At 34.5% G+C, this 18687-nt stretch overlaps 1 protein-coding gene across 2 annotated transcripts in view; it reads left to right on the forward strand.

The window, feature by feature from the left end:
- Nucleotides 1–18687, forward strand: part of NCAM2 (neural cell adhesion molecule 2) — a 545993-nt gene that overhangs the window by 391113 nt on the left and 136193 nt on the right. For both annotated transcript variants that reach the window (XM_065913597.1, XM_065913598.1), the window contains exon 9: nt 9077–9227. In XM_065913597.1, coding sequence (XP_065769669.1) covers nt 9077–9227 — 151 coding nt within the window. The remainder of the gene's footprint in view (nt 1–9076; nt 9228–18687) is intronic.

Raw genomic sequence — 18687 nt, forward strand, 5'->3', positions numbered from 1 at the left:
GTATTTATCTGCATGTGTTATATATAGCATTTCCAATAAAGTGATTCTGTTAATTCCATAATTGTTATACTCTAATACAACTGAGAAGAGTTCAACACAGAGCTAAGAAATATTTTTTATATTCTTGAGCCTCCTACCTGAAATGTAGTTATGAGGCACTAAAGTTAAATATATGAGTCACTCAGCATAGCTATGCATTAAAACAGAGTATATATTTGCTATAACACTGCCAATACATATGACAGTAATTGTACACATTATTTTTATAACATTTCTTATATATCCAGTGATGTATATATTTAATGTGTATGTGAAATGATGTGAGTTTTTAAAAGAAGGAAAAATGTGCACACACATTGGCAAGTAGCATTCTACTTTGTGATATATGGCTAGTGAAAGTGATGCTGTTAATAGCAATGTGTTGTATACCATAAGAATTTGCATATATGTGACAAAACGTTGTCACTAGTTGTAAATTCCTTGTTTTCTGATGTTAAGTGTGGGACTAGTGACAATTTAAAATACTTGTTAGAATTCATATTTCCAGGCATATTGGTTGAAGAAAGGCTTGATTTATACTCTGACTTTCAACAATGACATCAGACAAAGTTTATTCCGTGATGGATAGCATATTGATCCATGAGAGAAGAGGAACAAATGGCATGAGCCCTGTGATTGTCCAAGTGTCCTACACAGAGAGTTTCCAGGCTGCTGCCCAAGGATGTAGAGTCTGACTCTCTTCTCTTGGTTGAGGAGCCAGGGTTCTGAGTTTGAATGATGAGGGTGCTAGAAATCACAGGATGGGGTACCAGAGAGGAGGGAGCTATGTGGAAAAGAAATTCAAACAGAGAGAGCTCCAGAGAGCTTCAGCATTTTCCCCAAGAGTCTTCAGCTGAGTGCTGAGACGTGTGTGTGTGAGGAAGCTGCAAGGCCACAGAAAGAACCACGGGAATCCTGGAGTGGCTTGCTTTAGTAATGTGGTCGAATTAGCCTTAAACTAAAGACTGTTCCCAGCTTACCTAGCAAAGTTCAAAAGCCTCAAAAGAATAAAATTGCTTTCAAGTAATTTAAGAATATATCATAAAAGAGATCATATGTATATCTATATATATATAATGTATCAGATCACTAAATTTATATACTACTTATATCACTCATATATATATGTATACATACATACATATAAACATGTATATTCACATGTATATGTGTACATATACATATGTATGCATGTGTATATATGTATATATGTGTGTATATATATATCACTCAAAGCATATAATTCACAGTTTGTGGCATCTAGTAAAAACTATGAGGTATACAAGGTACATGAAAATATAGCCCATATTAGGGAAAAAAAGCTAAATCAATCAAAAGAAACAGAACTATTGACAAAGGTGACAGTATTCGTAGATAGGAACATTCACATATCCTTTTTCTTCTTCTTTTAATACATATACTGCATGTGTATGCAAAGTAGCTGGAAGGCATGAACATAATACAGAGAAATATAACAGCGTAAAAGACTAAATCAAAAATCTAGAGATTAAAAAAACATAAAGATTAGATTGGATTAACAGAAGATTAGGTACTGCAGAAGAAATGTCTAGTAAAATCAAAGAGAAAAATACTTTATCCAAATGAAACAGATAGGAAAAAGACCTACCACTACAATATTGTAAAGTAATTAGCCTCCAACTAATAAAAATAATTGGAAAAAAAAAGAATAAAGCAGACGTTAACAATGTCAAAAAAAAAAAAAAAGAAAAAGACCTACGTATACTTAGAGCAGTCATGTGTCTTTTTCATGCTTCCAGCGAGTTGTGGCCAAAGAAGGCTCAGTATAGGGTCCTAATTTGTCTCATTAGATAGAGCAAAGAATGTTCCCAAAATATTTTGTATTTCCTCAAATTGAGGTTTTTCTGTTATAGAACATGTTATAGGGATTTGCACAAAGATATACTATTAGGAGAGGATAATGACTATTGTTAAATTTATTGAATATATACAATGTGTCGGGCACTTTTTAAACATCTCGTATAACAGTATTGTACTGCTTCCTGTTGGATGCTGCTTTTCTTTTTTTTTTTTTTTAATTGGATACTGCTTTTCAAAAATCCTTCATTTATCTATAATTTGAACAAGATTGCCATACCACTTAGATACTGGTCACTAGCTGCATCACTGATTGTAATAACATTTATCATATGTCTTGCACTGACCCTACACAAGCTTAAGTAATTCTAATCAGACCTAGGGGAAAGCAGCAAAAGTTATGTACTGTGTATAAGCCAATCCGCACTGTGATAAATACTGCAAAATAATTACAGCAAAACCTCACTGGCTTTCAATACAGAAACCCATGGATTTGTGAGTGGTCTGCAACGGTATGCTCTAGATTTTAGTTTGGGTTCTGATCTGCTCTGTATGTTTTAACAATTGACAAAAATAAAAGGACACATTCCATCTTGGTTATGTTGTTTAAAAATTTCCATGATAAAATGCATGATGCAAATTTAAAACAAAGACAGGAGAGTGGTATAATGAAATCCCACTTTCTATTGCAGTTTCAGTTGTTATCAATATTATGCCATTCCAATTATAGTATTTTTAGTATTGCACTTCATCTGTTTTCTAATTGGTTAAGGTTATGTTACAGAGAAAACATTTTAAAATCTGAATTTAAAACCATTCAAACAAACCTCTCATTTATTCAAAGCTTTGCAATAAAGGAGTCCACATTTTAGTTATTACATTACTTCCAGAGCAGTACAGTGTAAGCATGTTATATCAATGTTCACAAGTTAAAGTCAGTTATCTACATAAACCATTGCAATACCTCTGACCATCTTATAATAAATAGTTGAATAGGAAGGATTTCATTGTATAATGTGCCTCATTCATTTATATCTCCTTTCTATCCTTGCAGTGTTGTGTGCCCTAAAACTAAAATTTAGCTCCAATAAGATATAACTTTTAGATTTTAATATCTTCTTGGCTTCTTTATCTCTTATTCATTTTTTAATAAGCAGTTGTTGTTACTTTGCTCTTTTACATTATGAAGGATATACAGAAAAAAGTGGAAAAAGCAATGATTATCAAAAACAATAGTGACCATCTTGTTTTTCATAGTTTCTTAACCTTGAAGAAAGCAATGAAATTTTACATGGATCAGTAGCTTGAATCTGTGGGATTTTCCTAATGGCTTTCTATACTAGCCCCACACTTATGGCTTGAATTCCCATGTCCTGATTTTCTGAAAAATCTTGAGATCAAATACGCTGTTCTGTTATCTTTGGATCTGATAAAAGTAGCTATGTTGTCATTCAGAGTAAGCAATAGTATTGCCAGAGTATAATCAGCTGTACTACAAATGCATTTCTTTTACTCTAATTTATTTGCTTAGAACTCCAGTCACAATGAATAACCATAATAAGTAATAGTGATATAGAAATACAGTTGGGATAATTAATATAACTTTAAGTAACATATAAATTTTGGAAATGTGATGCATAATTATTAGTACCCACAGATTTAAAGCCATTAAATAGTAATACATTTATAATGTCTGTATAAAACCAACAAGGCCTATAACCAGTGAAGAAACTGTAAGTTAAGAAATTTTCCTGGACATATTACTCTTTATTTCATCAGTTTACCCTCCTTAGAGGAAGGATAAATGTACATAAGTTTATTTCATGATATGAAAATAGGAATAATATTAGGAAGGTCGGATCAAGCCCAGAGGAAAGAGGCCTTAATGCTAAGAGTAAATATAAGAATTCTATGATTTTGATAAGTTAGTTTGTGTAAATTAATTCCAATAATCTTTGGAAAGAGTTTGTTTCTTTTTTATGCTTTTATACAGTTATGTCTTGCTGCTACCTCTACATATTTGAAACTAAATTTAACTTACATTCAATAGAGATGCAATGGAATGCAATTTAAAATAATGCAAACAGAATATCTAATAAAAAATCCACCCCCCCAAAAAAATGCATAACATATAATGAGAAAAAATAATATGTAACCAAAAGGTGAAAACTTGCCTTGTGTCTGTGTATCTTGGGTTCTCCATGGGTTGGTTCTCTATCCGCCCCCAATGTCCGGGGATCCCATGTGCTCTCAGCCTTTTTTTCTACAGCTGCTGTGTCCTCTCAGGTTTTCCAGAAATCTTATGGTGACATATTCTCTCTACAACACTGAATTTTCTCTACACCACTGCCTCTTTCGCCATTTCCAGATTCCAGTCCACACTTCAGTGTATCAAGGAATATACCTCTGACTCTAACCCACCCCTTTGATAACATCCCCACAATGAACCTGTGGTATTTTTCAGTTTATTTGTATTTTATTTTTAAAACGATGTCTGTCTTCTCAGTTAAAGTTAAATTCTACTGAGGGTGGAAGTTACTCTGTTTTGCTCAGCTTGTATCCCCAGTGCCTGGACACTTATTGTAAAACAATTGCACACATAACAAAAATGTTGAGTAACTGACGTGAACCACCATTTCTCAAAAGGCCGAAAGCGTCAGTGACCCTAAACCATTCAAAGGCATACAGGTGAGGAAGAAGGAAGGGAATTCTGACCACCTCAGATGTATAGTTTGCTGCAACTGAATTCTGAATTTGACAACGAAGTCTAGTCAAGTAAAGCCACAAAGTAACCATGGCATATGTTATGTAATTTCAAATGTACAACAGTTAAACGAAATGTTTATTTTGTACTAAGCTCAAGATAATAGTTTTCACATAGATATTTGATTAAGAGATTAATGAAAGGACAATAAGTGCTATGAATAATTATTTTATAAAAATATTGAAATACCACACAAGCACGCAGTTCTTAAGTTGACCTTCAGAAAGGCAAAAGATATATCAAGTCAAATTTCTGAGAGTGTCTTTTTGTAAAAGATTGAAAGAATAATGTACAGTCAGACATTTTACTTTCCTATCATCTTAGCGCAGTGATAGAAACTGAAAATACTACATGAACAGCTAATATACCAATTAGCCTGTCTCAGTCAAATATCTGATGTCTTAAATGAATCTTCTGTAGGTGGTGAATCAAAGCCAAGATATAAATGAATTTTCTTTCAGAAATGTGTAATATATTTTTGTAGCACAGAGAGAAAGATGCCCTTTGGTACATGAAATAAGAAGAAATGACTTTGGTTTTCTAGTCAAATGCATATTGTGCATTATTACAGAGACAGTGCTAACTCCAAAAATGACTTATTTCTTAGGGAATCACACTCCTTCCAGAAATAGAACAAATTCTATTCTTCCTAAATTTCTGTTAATTTCAGCTATATTGTTGCTTATTGTAAAACAATTGCAAACATAGATAAAAATGTTGAGTAACTAAGTGACAGGATCCCCAGTTTTCTCTAAAGTGTCAATGATTCTAAAACAGTTTAACACATGAATGTGAGAAAGAAAAAAGATAGGGCATACTGGCTGCCTTAGTATTTTAAATACTACCATTTTTACTAATATTAATAACATGCTAACTTACATGAATAGTTATCTACAAGTCAAAGCTATATCATTTATAACAGGTGATAACCAAAGGACTTGTTTATTTTAAAGGTGAGTAAATTTACTTTTTAATGTGCAGAAGGACAATATTTTCCCTAATGAAAGAAGGATGTTTTACATTATTAATAATGTATCTTATCTACATTCTAATAAATATATTAAGTACAAACTTTTTCATCCATAGTAAAGAATAGCTGAAGAATTACATTTCCTTTATACAATTATATGTATATTTCAGTATGAGTTAATCTGCCTTATACAAAATTAGAATGTATTGATTCTGCCCTAGATGCTAGTCCAGGTGACTTTTATATGCAGTGTCATTAAAATGTCTTGCATTTGTACAACTATAATATCAACCTGCAGGATAAAATCCAAAGTTTCAGATAAGACCAGAAAAAAGCAATATGCACCAAGAAATGCATTGATTTCAAAGAATATTATACACACACACACACACACAGAGTGGTCAATGAAGGGTTGTAAATATAAATTGATATTTGGCTAAGAAATGGAAAGAATGGTGGTAGAATTCTGCCATATAGATATGAAAGAGATAAAGGGGGAAAGATTAGAGGCAGATATGTGAAGGCTGCTTAAAGAAAGACAGCACAGGATATTCATTGCTGTACAAGTAGTTGAAATTAATTGGAACCCAAATTACTGATACCTGAATTGTAAGGTGTCCTTAAACAGAAAGATAATGCCATATGGAAGTCCATCAACATCAGGCTAAGGAGTTGGCGGAGGCGATATAATGTTATGTGTAATTATAGAAAATTACTGGTGGTGAAGCCATCATAAAGTAGTTACAAGAAATAAAGTTTGCTTTAAAAAAAAAAAAAGCCTTATTCTTAGCTTCACAGGAAATAATTTCTGCAGCTGGAATGATTTTTTTTGCTAAAGAAACATAGGAAATAACATAATGTTGTAGAATTTTGCAGAGTCAGGGAGGCTTTTTTGGTCACATTCTTCCTGAGTGTAATTGTTTTCTCTGAAATCGAGAGACGCCTGTCAATATCCTTCCAACTCAGCAGCACAATTGAAACTCTGGATGGAGAGGGAGAAAGCAGGTATGTCTACGGGAACACAGTTCCTGAAAATTGGAAGTGTAGTGTCAAGCAGGATGATAAACTGAAATGTATCATTACTTAGAATATAAATAGATGAGTAAAGGTTCAGCAACTGATCCAAGAGTGAGAAGATAGTATAGCATGAGGCATGGGAAATAATTAGTATTAATATCATTCATGGAAAGAAAGATACCTGGGAGAGGGCAGGTGATGCTGGGTGTGTGTGATGCATTCATCTACACATGTTGGTTTGAGATCTGTATCAAATGGACTTTCCCTGCATGTGGTATATCTTGTTCCTGAAGCTCTTATTTTCCTCTCTCCTGAGGGAGAAAGAGTGGCTAGAGATCTCGGTGTAGATGTGGTCAGGCTAAGAGTGCTCAAGTGAATAAAAACGCTCTAGAGTCCAGGCCAGATTACAGAGACCTTAAGGAAGCAAGGAGGCTATAATCAAAACCAAAACAAAGGAGGCTGCAACTAAAACTGGGAGAAAAATCAGTATCATGTGGGTGTCCTGAAAGTCAAGGGAAGTCAGCACAGAAGAAAGGAAGGCAAGTTCAATAGGATTTAGCAATGAATGATGGTGGTGGTTTAGTTGCTAAGTCATGTCCGACTTGTGTGACCCCATGGACTGTAGGCTGCCAGGCTCTTCTGTCCCTGGGGATTCTCCAGGCAAGAAAACTGGAATGGGCTGCCATGCCCTTCTCCAGGGGATCTTCCCAACCTAGGGATTGAACCCAAGTCTCCTGCACCACAGACATACTTTACCAAATGAGCTACCAGGAATTAACAAAGAATAGAGGTGCAATAAAGGCCAAAGGATATTATTTTAGTTATGAAACAGCAGTTAGTTACCTTGTATAACAATTGGCCATTTTACTTTGGCCAATTATTCATTCTTTCTGATTTTTAACTTCTGTGAATACTTGCATTTTGTTTTCTTTCAATTAAGTAAATGGGTTTAGCAGCTGAACATCTTAAAAACTGGCAGAATAGAATGCCCTTCAGATTAAAAACTTCAACATTTCTTTAGCAATACTTGGAAGGTGGGGAACATATTTTTGACAGAAATTTTGGTCTAAGTTGCATCCCTAATATGCTTTTGCTTATTCTTTATTTTTGAAAACCATTTCTCAAATAATAAATTATCAGTATTTAATGGGATTATTTAATGATTGCATTCATATATAAAAGTAAAAAGCAAAAAAAGTAACCATATTGTACCCCAATCAACATGTTTGAAAGGCCTTTAAGATAGTCCAGTAACGGACTTCCCTGATGATCCAGTGAATAAGAAGCATGCTTTCACTTCTGTGGCTCTGGGTTTGATCCCCAGTGGAGGAAATAAGATCCAACAAGCCATGCAAAAGCATAGTCCTTTGACATTAATAAAAATGATTAAACGTCATTTTAATAATGCAAAGTACACACATGTATTGAAATTAATTTGAATCTGTCATACATAAAATTATACAACCATTATACTGTGTATAATAACATACATATTTCAATTAAATTAATGGCATACAATATTCTATTGAACACTAAAACGTTAAATATTAAAAAGAATCAATTTGATAATGGTAGAGCAGATGTCTTCAATGAGTTATGAAGTGTTGAGTCCACTGTGAATCTTGATAGTACAAAGTGAAATTGAATGAATAAACTACCTGTTTTAATATATGTGCTATTAAGGTATTTACGTGATTTAAGAAAACAATTCTGGACATGCTAATTGTGTTGCACACAGTAATTCTTATTTGAAATACAGTCTATAGACTATAGGATTATAAGTAATTCCTTGACTTGAGTCATATTTGTGGAGTATGTGAGTAATCATTTCCATTGTCTCCAATGACTTCCTTTTAATAGTGTATCTGTGATGCATATGGTACCAGTTATGCTTATAAGCAATACTGTTGCATTCATTCAAAAATGAAAACTATAAATTCCTTTTAAATTCTTTAATTGTCTTACATCTTGGTACATTCTGCTTATGTGGTGAAGTAAGAAACTAACGTACGGCAGAGGTATTTTTGCTGGTAAGCTGTAGCCAGAATTAAATAGGCATTGTTGTCATTTTGCTGTTTGCAAAGAACACAGCAGAAAGCCAACAACAAAATCCTTGCACCGCCTGGAAGGTCCCTAGAAGAACATACTAGCTTTATAAAAAGCAAGTGAACATCTGAAAAGCAAAGAACATGCTAAATAAAAAAGGTGGATAAAACATGTTTTTATTATGTGCACGTCAGTGTCCCTGTAAGCAAGTGGGCACCTAAAATGGATAAGCTAAAACCAATAAAGTATAAATATGGAAACAGTGCTTTTTTGAAATAAAAAACTGAATACAGTTAAGAGTGTGTTTTCAACTGTTATGTCAATGATAAATGCAATATATTTCATCATCACTTTACACAAAATAAGCATGAAATCTTCCTTTTTCCCTGAATCAATGTAAACAGAGCCCAGACGGACGTATCGAAGTCAAAGGGCAGCATGGAAGTTCATCACTGCACATTAAAGATGTGGACTTGTCAGATTCAGGGAGATACGACTGTGAAGCGGCAAGTAGAATTGGAGGGCACCAAAAGAGCATGTACCTTGATATTGAATGTAAGTTATTTTCATTTTTTCAATTGTGTATTAAGAAAACTTTTTTCTTTTTTGAAAAACATGAAATTTTGTAGGAAAATCAAAACACAAAGGTAGTTCATGTTGCAGTATTTGATGCATAACATTAGAAGGAATGTAGCCAAAGTCAGTTATTAGAGGCATCTAGTGGAGGTTATGGGAGATTTCACAATATAGATTTGACTGTATTTAATAGTCTTAATACTGCTTACCCTAAAAATTGCGACTTTTTAATGGAACGCTTAGCCTAAATCACAATGTAAACGGAACTATATTAGTTATCAATAATTGATCAACATCTCCTTAGATTTTTATCTGTTTATTCCTAATATTATTGGTCCTGTGTTTCATGTATTAGTGAGAATTTCATTTCTCATTCAAGTTTTGTTGAATTATTTCACGTCTTCATAAATTATTGTATAATATTTAAAATACAGTATTTAGGATACTCTGTTGTGCAAGGACTGATTGTGAACCAAATTCAAGTTGTTTTTTATTACAGGTGCAGTCCTTTTTTGCTTTTAAAAGCTTGCATATTGGTTTATTCAGCTTTTTCTGGAATTGTTCTCTAAGCAGTACTTTAACTGCATCCCACAGATAGTGGTTTATTGTGTTTCTCTTGGCTGTCAGTTGAAAATAATTTATATTTTTGTAGATTATTTCATCATTGGTCAATATTATTTGTAAGAATATGTTTAGCCTTCAGATATTTAGCATTTCCCTAGATATTTTACTGTTACTAATTTCTAATTTAGTTCAGTTTTGCTTCAAAAATATTCTCTATATGATTTTGATTATTGTTATATTTTTTGAAGTTTGTTTAATGTCCCAGCATATGACCTGTCTAGTGAATACATAATATGTACTTGAAACACATATATGTTCTTTATATCTTCCATGTACTCACCAAATTTGTTTTGTTCTATTAGAGTGATGGTTGTTAAAATCCTCTACCATAGTTGTGAACTTTTTTCTCTCTCTCTTTAATTCTGTTTATTTTTGCATTTTGTGTATTTTGAGGCCCAGTGACACAATATACATTTATAGTCTGTATCTTCTCTTAGTGTCTTGTTGTTGATATAACCAGTGAACATGAATTCACTTGCTGTAAACAGTACCATGTATTATTTTAAACTCTTAAATATATCAGAGGTAAGAAATGATTCTTACTGGGATAAAATCAAGTGTTTGTAGGGTTGTGTTTCTTTGTGGAGGCTCTACAGTTTCTAGAATACACCCACATTTCTTAACTTGCAGTCTCCTTCCATCTTCAAAGCCAGTAACGGTACAATGAGTCTCACGTCACATCACAACATTGATTCTGCTTCCTTCCTCACATTTTCTCTATCTTTGAATTGGCTGCCATTTCATTGGACCCACATTGGATAATCCTGGATAATCTTCTCAACCCAGCATCCTTAATTTAGTCACAGCTGCAAAGTTCCTTGGCCCATGCAAATTAATGTGTTTAAAGGTTCGGGATGTACTTATCTTTGCTGAATCATTTTTCTCTCTCTAATATATGTCTTCCTCATGAATGATTCATTTTCTCCACTAATCCCTGACTAGATGTGTTTTGTCTGATGTACGAATAGCTATTCAGACTCTCTCAGAGTTAATAATCTGACACTTTATATTAAATGTAAAAGCTTTGCAACAATACAGGTTCCAAGTGCTCCACACTGATCTTTTAAAAATTTTTTTGATATCATATGTATTACATCCATATTCATCTTAATTGAGACTCTTACTAGAAACTATGATGCTTTGTTTTAATGAATTATAGCTCTATTAAGGAACTTGAAAGGGAAAAATATTATTTACTCATGGTTTTATCTTTTCTTTTTTGTCTTCTTCCATCTTTACAGACCCAGATTTTCCTCTGATATTATTGTCCTCCAGTCTGATTTTTCTTTTCCATTTATTGTAGAGCATGACTGTTGGGGATATCATCTATAACTTTTTATTATTATTATTTTCATCTGAAAATGTTCTCCCTCTGTATCATTCCTGATGATTTTTTTTCCCTTGGAAGGAATTCTAGGTTGTCATTTCTTTAAAGATGAGGTTCCTCTGTCTTCTCATCTCCTTGGATTCTGATGATAAATCCATGGCAGTTTGATTTATTTATCCCTTGTATGCAATGTGTCATTTTTCTAAAGCTGATTTCAATTTATTTTCTTCATCTTTGTTGATTATAATTTTGACTAGGATATGTCTAGGTGTGATTTTCTTTGTGTTTATCCTGTTTGGGGTATACTGAATTTCTTGAATCTGTAAATTTATGTTTGTCGATATATTTGACAGTTTTTAATCTATAAATATTTGTTCTGTTCTAACCTCTTTCTCATCTCTAGGACTTTTAACTACAAACATATAGACTTTTTGACTCAAAGATCTCTGAGACACTGTTCAGTGTTACGAATCTTATGTTTCACTATTCTTTATATTAGACAATATCTGTTGTTTGCTTTTCAAGTTAACTGATTCTCTGCTGATAATCTCCTTACTGCTACTGAGTCCATTTAGTTAAGCTTTTGTTTTATTTAAGATATTAATTTTTTTAGCTCTAAATTTCTATTTTTTTTTTTCTATTTTGTATTTTGTTTTTCTGCTGAGATTTCCTATATATACCTTTATTCTGTATATGTTTTTGTTTACCTCATTCAACATTGTTAAATTCAGTTCAGTTCAGTTCAGTTGCTCAGTCGTGTCCGGCTCTTTGTGACCCCATGAATCGCAGCACGCCAGGCCTCCCTGTCCATCATCAACTCCCGGAGTTTACTCAAACTCATGTCTATCGAATTGGTGATGCCATCCAGCCATCTCATCCTCTGTTGTCCCCTTCTCCTCCTGCCCCCAATCCCTCCCAGCATCACAGTCTTTTCTAATGTGTCAACTCTTTGCATCAGGTGGCCAAAGTACTGGAGTTTCAGCTTCAGCATCAGTCCTTCCAATGATCACCCAGGACTGATCTCCTTTAGGTTGGGTCTCCTTGCAGTCCAAGGGACTCTCAAGAGTCTTCTCCAACACCACAGTTCAAAAGCTTTCGGCGCTCAGCTTTCTTCACAGTCCAACTCTCACATCCATACATGACCACTGGAAAAACCATATCCTTGACTAGATGGACCTTTGCTGGCAAAGTAATGTCTCTGCTTTTTAATATGCTGTCTAGGTTGGTTATAACTTTCTTTCAAGGTTAAATTAGCTGCTCTAAAATCCATATTTAATATTTGTAACATTTGTGGTATCTTGGAGTGTGCATATGTTAATTGTATTTTCCCTTTAGAATTGTTCATATTCTCCTGGTTCATGGAATGTTGAGAAAGATTGCATTGTGTCATGGATACTATAAATATTATTCTCTGCAGAGTCTGGGTCTCAACAACCATCTGGAAAAAAGTATTTTAAGTAGATAATCATCCCTGAGTTCTGTGTTGTCTCCTGTAATCAGTTATTCAAATATCAGTTGATTTCTTAATGTCTTTGCTATGCATTTTGTATCTGTTCTAAGTATGTAGAGTTCAGAGTTTAGGCTGCGTATTCTGTGGTTTTATACCCAGAATCATGGCATCTCCTTCTCAGATTCTTGTCTGGGGTAATTCCCACACTATCCAACCTATATTGGCTTCTTTACAGAGTACCTCTATATTTCTGGATGTGTTTTATGTCCAGCATCACTTTGAAACTCCTTATTTAGCACCTTCCCTCTAGACATAGCAATGAGGCTGGGGAAAAAAAAAAAAAAAAGAAAACAAGGAAACTAGTTTTCATTCCCCTCCACAACCCCAATTTTGTTTTGCTCCCCCTACAGAAGCATTAGGGTAGCGCTGTTACTATTGTTTTGTTTGATTTGTGCTATTTCCAGTCTTTTTAATTATCACCAGTAGGGAAGTTGGGCTATCATAGGCATGCTCTGCAAGCAATTTTTAATTTGTTTCCTCTACTCTTTTTTTTTTTTTTCAAATTTTCCTTTTACTTTTTATAATCATATTGGTTGAACTGGTAAAGAATCCGCCTGCAATGCGGGAGACCGGGGTTCAATCCCGGGTGGGGAAGATCCCCTGCAGAAGAGAATGGCAACCCACTCCAGTATTCTTGCCTGGAGAGAGAATTCCATGGAAAGAGGAGCCTGGCAGGGCTACAGTCCATGGGGTCGCAGAGTGGAACATGGCTGAGCAACTCTCCCTCTCTCACACACACACACACACACACACACACACACACACACACACACACACACACAGCTTTAAATAAACCATTACCCTGATCAAAAGATTGTTCGATTGCAAAGACCTAAGAAGAAGTTAAGTTCTTTTTTCTCCTTCAGTGTATCAATCTTCTATGTAGTCAATTTTATTTAATTTGACATTTTTATCTATACTCATATGAAATCTACCTGCAAAGTATAGTAAGTTCTAGGTATGTGAATTATTTCAAATTCTAAATTGTGAGATGGGGTCTAGTGGTTTGGAACACCGTGGCCTTGGGTCAGTACCTGGTCAGGGAATTGAGATTCAGTAAGCTCTACACTGTGTCTTAAATAAATGAATGGCTTTAGCTGAGGTTTAGAGTTAGATATTCAGATTTTTAATGGTATCTTTTACCTCCAAGGGCTTCCCAGGTGGTGCTAGTGGTAAAGAACCCACCTTCCAATGCAGGAGACATAAGAGACTTGGGTTCTATCCCTGGGTCAGGAAGATCCCCTGGAGAAGGAAATGGAAACCCACTCAAGTATTCTTGTCTGGGGAATCCCAGTGTCAGAGGAGCCTGGCAAGGGAATAATTCTTGCTGATTAAGGCTGAATTTCATGTAAAGCAAATGAAAATATTTATAAACACACTCTCAAACTTGAGTCATGCATTCTGTTGACATATTTCCTTTTTCTCAGTCTCTAAATGAGAGGTCTTTTGCTTGTGGATTTAACATACACATTCTGTGTCTATGCTGTGGCCTCTTGTTTTCTTCCCATGATGAGTCTATTCTAAATATCTGTTACGTACGAATTGAGAATCTCTGGAAGTCTAGCTTCCTCTTTGATTAAACCAGATTCTTATAGTATTTCTTTATATGTTTTACTCAAAATATTCTATTTTTCACAATCAAATTTATTCATTAATTCCACAATGTTGAAAGTCCAGCTCACTTTTGAAATTTTATGATACATTTAAGAATGAATTTTAGCTTCATAGCAAGACATAAATGTGCCTGTATATGTGTCCAACCTTTACTCTGTGGTAGGTATATGAGATTATTAACTTCTAGGTACTTAGTATAATTTATTAAAACTGAACCCTGAAAAAAAGTTTTAAAATGGATGAATATTATGGTGACAATTTATTTATGGTTAGTTATATATTTAAAATTTATTTATGGCTAATTATATTCTAGTAGGGGCTTTAGAAGTGGCACTGGTTTTAAGAACCTGCCAGTCACTTCAGGAGACTGAATGAGATGTAAAAGAGATGCAAGTTCAATCCCTGGGTCGGGAAGATCCTCTGGAGGAGGGCATGGCAACCCACTCCAGTATTCTTGCCTGGAGAATCCCATGGACAGAGGAGCCTCACAGGCCACAGTCATAGGATCTCAAGGAGTCAGACATGACTGAAGTAACTTAGCAAACACACATATTCTAGTAAAAGATAAATGTATACTTAGATAGAAAATAAAATAATTATTCATCTTATGTCACTAACTGCTAAAATTCATATGCTTTTCATGTAGCAGGAACACTATAATGCCATTCGTCTATGTTGTGGTTCGGCTGCTAAGTTATGTCAGACTCTCTGTGACCCCGTGGACTGCAGCACACCAGGCTCCTCCGTCTTCCTCTACTTCCTGGAGTCTGTTCAATTTCATGTCGATTGAGTCAGTGATGCTATCTAATCATTTCATCCTCTGCCACCCCCTTCTCTTTTTGCCTTCAGTCTTTCTCAGTGTCAGGGTCTTTTCCAGTGAGTTGGCTCTTTGCATCAGGTGGCCAAATAACTGAAGTTTCAACTTCAGCATGAGTCCTTCCAGTGAATATTCAGGATTGATTTCCTTTAGAATTGACTGATTTGATCTCCTTGCTTTCTGAGGAACTCTCAAGAATCTTCTCGAACAACACAGTTCAAAAGCATGAATTCTTTGGTGCTCAGCCTTCTTTATGGTTCAACACACACATCCATACATGAGTACTGGAAAAAGCATAGCCTTGACTATATGGACCTTTGTTGGCAAAGTGATGTCTTTGCTTTTCAAAATTCTGTCTAGATTTGTCATAGGTTTCCTTCCAAGGAGCAAGCATCTTTTAATTTCATGGGTGCAGTCACTATCTGCATTGATTTTGAAGCCCAAGAAAATAAAATCTGTCTCTGCTTCCACCTTTTCCCCTTCCATTTGTCATGAAGTGATGGGACAGGATGCTATGATCTTAGTTTTTTTCACCCTCATCAAGAAGCTCCTTAATATATTTCAGTGGAATGTAGTGGCATCAGAAGTTATTCATGTGAATAAATATTTACATTTTAGAAATGATAAGAATATTTTCATTCTCCATCTTTGATTCAAAGTAGTATAAAATTATAAAAATTACAAAGAAATTATACTTTGTCACAAACATTTTACCAAAATAGTCTTTACTATGTAATTCAAGAAACTAAATTGTAATATTGTAATAATGAGTGGGAAAGAATTGAGCCATTTATAATTTGATACCAACTACATTTGTTACAGTAATACTGAACTTAGAAGGTGTTTAGAAGATTACATCTTTTTTTTTGTTGTTGCTCAAAACCTCTTTTATGTTTCAGTTTAAGCAGACTCCTTGGCATTCTGCCAGTTCATTTTCAATATTCCAAAGGCATTACCCTTTCTAAGAAGCAGGAGTTGAACTACAGTTCCAATTTATAAAACACAGGAGATAACAGGCGTGTGATATGTAGTTGAACGCAATAAGCGCCGATTACATAGCATGTTTGATTACAATTAGAGTATCATTAAGTTTTGTGACTAGGTACTCATTACTTATTATCTATTAATTAGATTTAATTATTTTGTATGACAAATTTAATTTAACAGTTACATGGTAACAATGCCTGTTACAAAATATTGAATTTTTCATTTGCATTTTTTTCTCATTGAGCTCTCTGCACCTGCTTTTATTTCTTGTTAGAGATAATAGCAATATTTAAATGCATTTTCTCCTATGTAAAAGAAGTTAGCTATATCAGAAAACTCTTAAGGATATAGAGAGATTAATTCATCTTTTAATACAGTAATATGTATGTTACTTCCATACATATTCCATTTATCGTATCACACAATTATTTCCTCATTATTTGCAATCACTCAAAATAACTAATTCTGGTAGCATTCTCTGCTACATGTACTGGATGAGGTGGGTAAGGTGTGACCATGATTTTAACATTTAAAAATAGTATCTCAATAAGCAAATAGAAATTAGAAAAGCTCCTTGTTCGTAGCAGACAAGCATTTTATATCTGTGATTAAAATCTTGTCTTATGAACCTACATTATGCACTTACCATAATACATTTAAATTGTTCAAACTTTAAAGAAGATTGCGCACTTATAGAAGTAATTTGATTCTAATACCAACAACTACTTAGATTTTATATCCAACATGATACTTTCAGTGACAACACCTGAAAGAAATATAAGGTTTATGTCTACAGCCAGAAGATAAGAAAATAAGAAGAGAAAGAAAGGTGAAAAGATCATTTTACTGCTCATCTGTATTTTTTAACCTAGACTTTACATGAACCCTCTGTGAAAACTTGAAAGATCTAGCATTCTTCATCTTAAAACTTACTCTAGTTTTATCACATTTGTGTCTATTTCTGACAGGTATAATTGATGCAGATTAAATCTTGTGATAATGTACTTTAGAGATTATGATGAGAAAAGTTTTCAGGAATTTTAGGAAATATTTAACCCTTGAAAAGATACATCTTAGATATGAGTGACTATCAACAAACAGATGAAATAATCATTTTGTGTAACTACTAGATTTATCATTACCTCTTGGCACTTACTTAATTTCCCAGAAATATCAAACCCAAGCTTCAATTCACCACATGTTTCTGCCCTTCCTTTGGAATGAAAACCTTGTCTCAGTGATCCCCGTTCTCCCTGATACAGTGAATGCCCTAGCTTGTGCAGCTATAATGAAATATCTTAGGCTGGGTGGCTTTAACGTAACCTTTTACTTCTCATGATCTGGAGGCTGGAAAGTCAGTATCAGGATGCCATGATGGTTAAGTTCCTGGTGAGTGCTCTTGCAGGTTATCATCACATGGCCTTTCCTTCATATAGAAAAAGAGACACTTCCTCTCTCTTCATCTTTCTTTAAGAGCATTAACCCCATGATGAGGGTTCTATTCTTATGACTTCATCTAAAATTAATTACGTGCAAAAACCCCACCTCTAAGCCCTATTACATGAAGGATTAGGGATCAATGTGTCAATTTGGAGGGGACACAAAATCCATTCATGAGCTTTCTGTGTTTGACAGAGAAAGTCACATCACAGATAGAACTTTACAGGACTAGGCTGCACATTAAGGTCACATCTTTCCAATCCTTCACTGATATCACTGAGTTTTGTCATTTTGAAGATCCTGAAAAATATGCCAAGAGCTTGTGGTAGACTGCTTACAGCCTGTCTGAGTCTGTTTGAGCTGCTGTAATAAAGTACCATAAACTGGGTGACTTATGAAAAACAGAAATCAGTTTCTCACAGTTCTGGAGACTGGAAATCCGAGATCAGGGAGCAGGCATGGTTGGGTTCTGGTGAGGACTTTTCCAATTACAGACCCCTGTCTTCTGGTTCTATCTTCCTACGATGGAGAGTAGAATCTGAGGAAAAAGCTCTCTCCTAACTCCTTGGGCATGGATCGGCTCATAGGAGCTCCACCCTATGACCTCATCTATTCCTAATCTCCAAAGCTACACCTCCTGATCCCATCACACTGGAACAGTGAATTTTATGGGAACACTGGCCATAAATAGTGCTCCCGCTTCCTCTCCTCCTTCTTAGGATGTGGAGTTAGTAGGTTTGTCTTCTTGGATTTATTATCTGATTCCTTAGTCTAGAATAGCATGACCATCAAAAGTTAAGGTACCTAATTCTTGAAAAAGACCAGCCCAACAATTTGAATCTAATCAGTCATAATTCTGTGCCCATAAAGACATAAATCTGAATTTTGGGGCTGAATTTCAGTGGGAGCAAAGGCAAGAACAAGCTTTTGTTTTAATACTGTCCAGGTATGGTTGATATTAAGCCAGCTCACAGTACGTGATGGTGTAAACTTGATAGCAATTTTTCTTTTTAATATATTGGACTTTGCTAAAATAATATTTACAGTCATAGTAATATGAGCTATTCTTAGATTTTAATGGATCTACTGGGTCTAATCCTAGGATATTGGTCAAGTGATT

Source organism: Muntiacus reevesi, chromosome 21 (assembly GCF_963930625.1).
Source record: "Muntiacus reevesi chromosome 21, mMunRee1.1, whole genome shotgun sequence".
In the NCBI taxonomy this organism is placed as follows: Eukaryota; Metazoa; Chordata; class Mammalia; order Artiodactyla; family Cervidae; genus Muntiacus; species Muntiacus reevesi.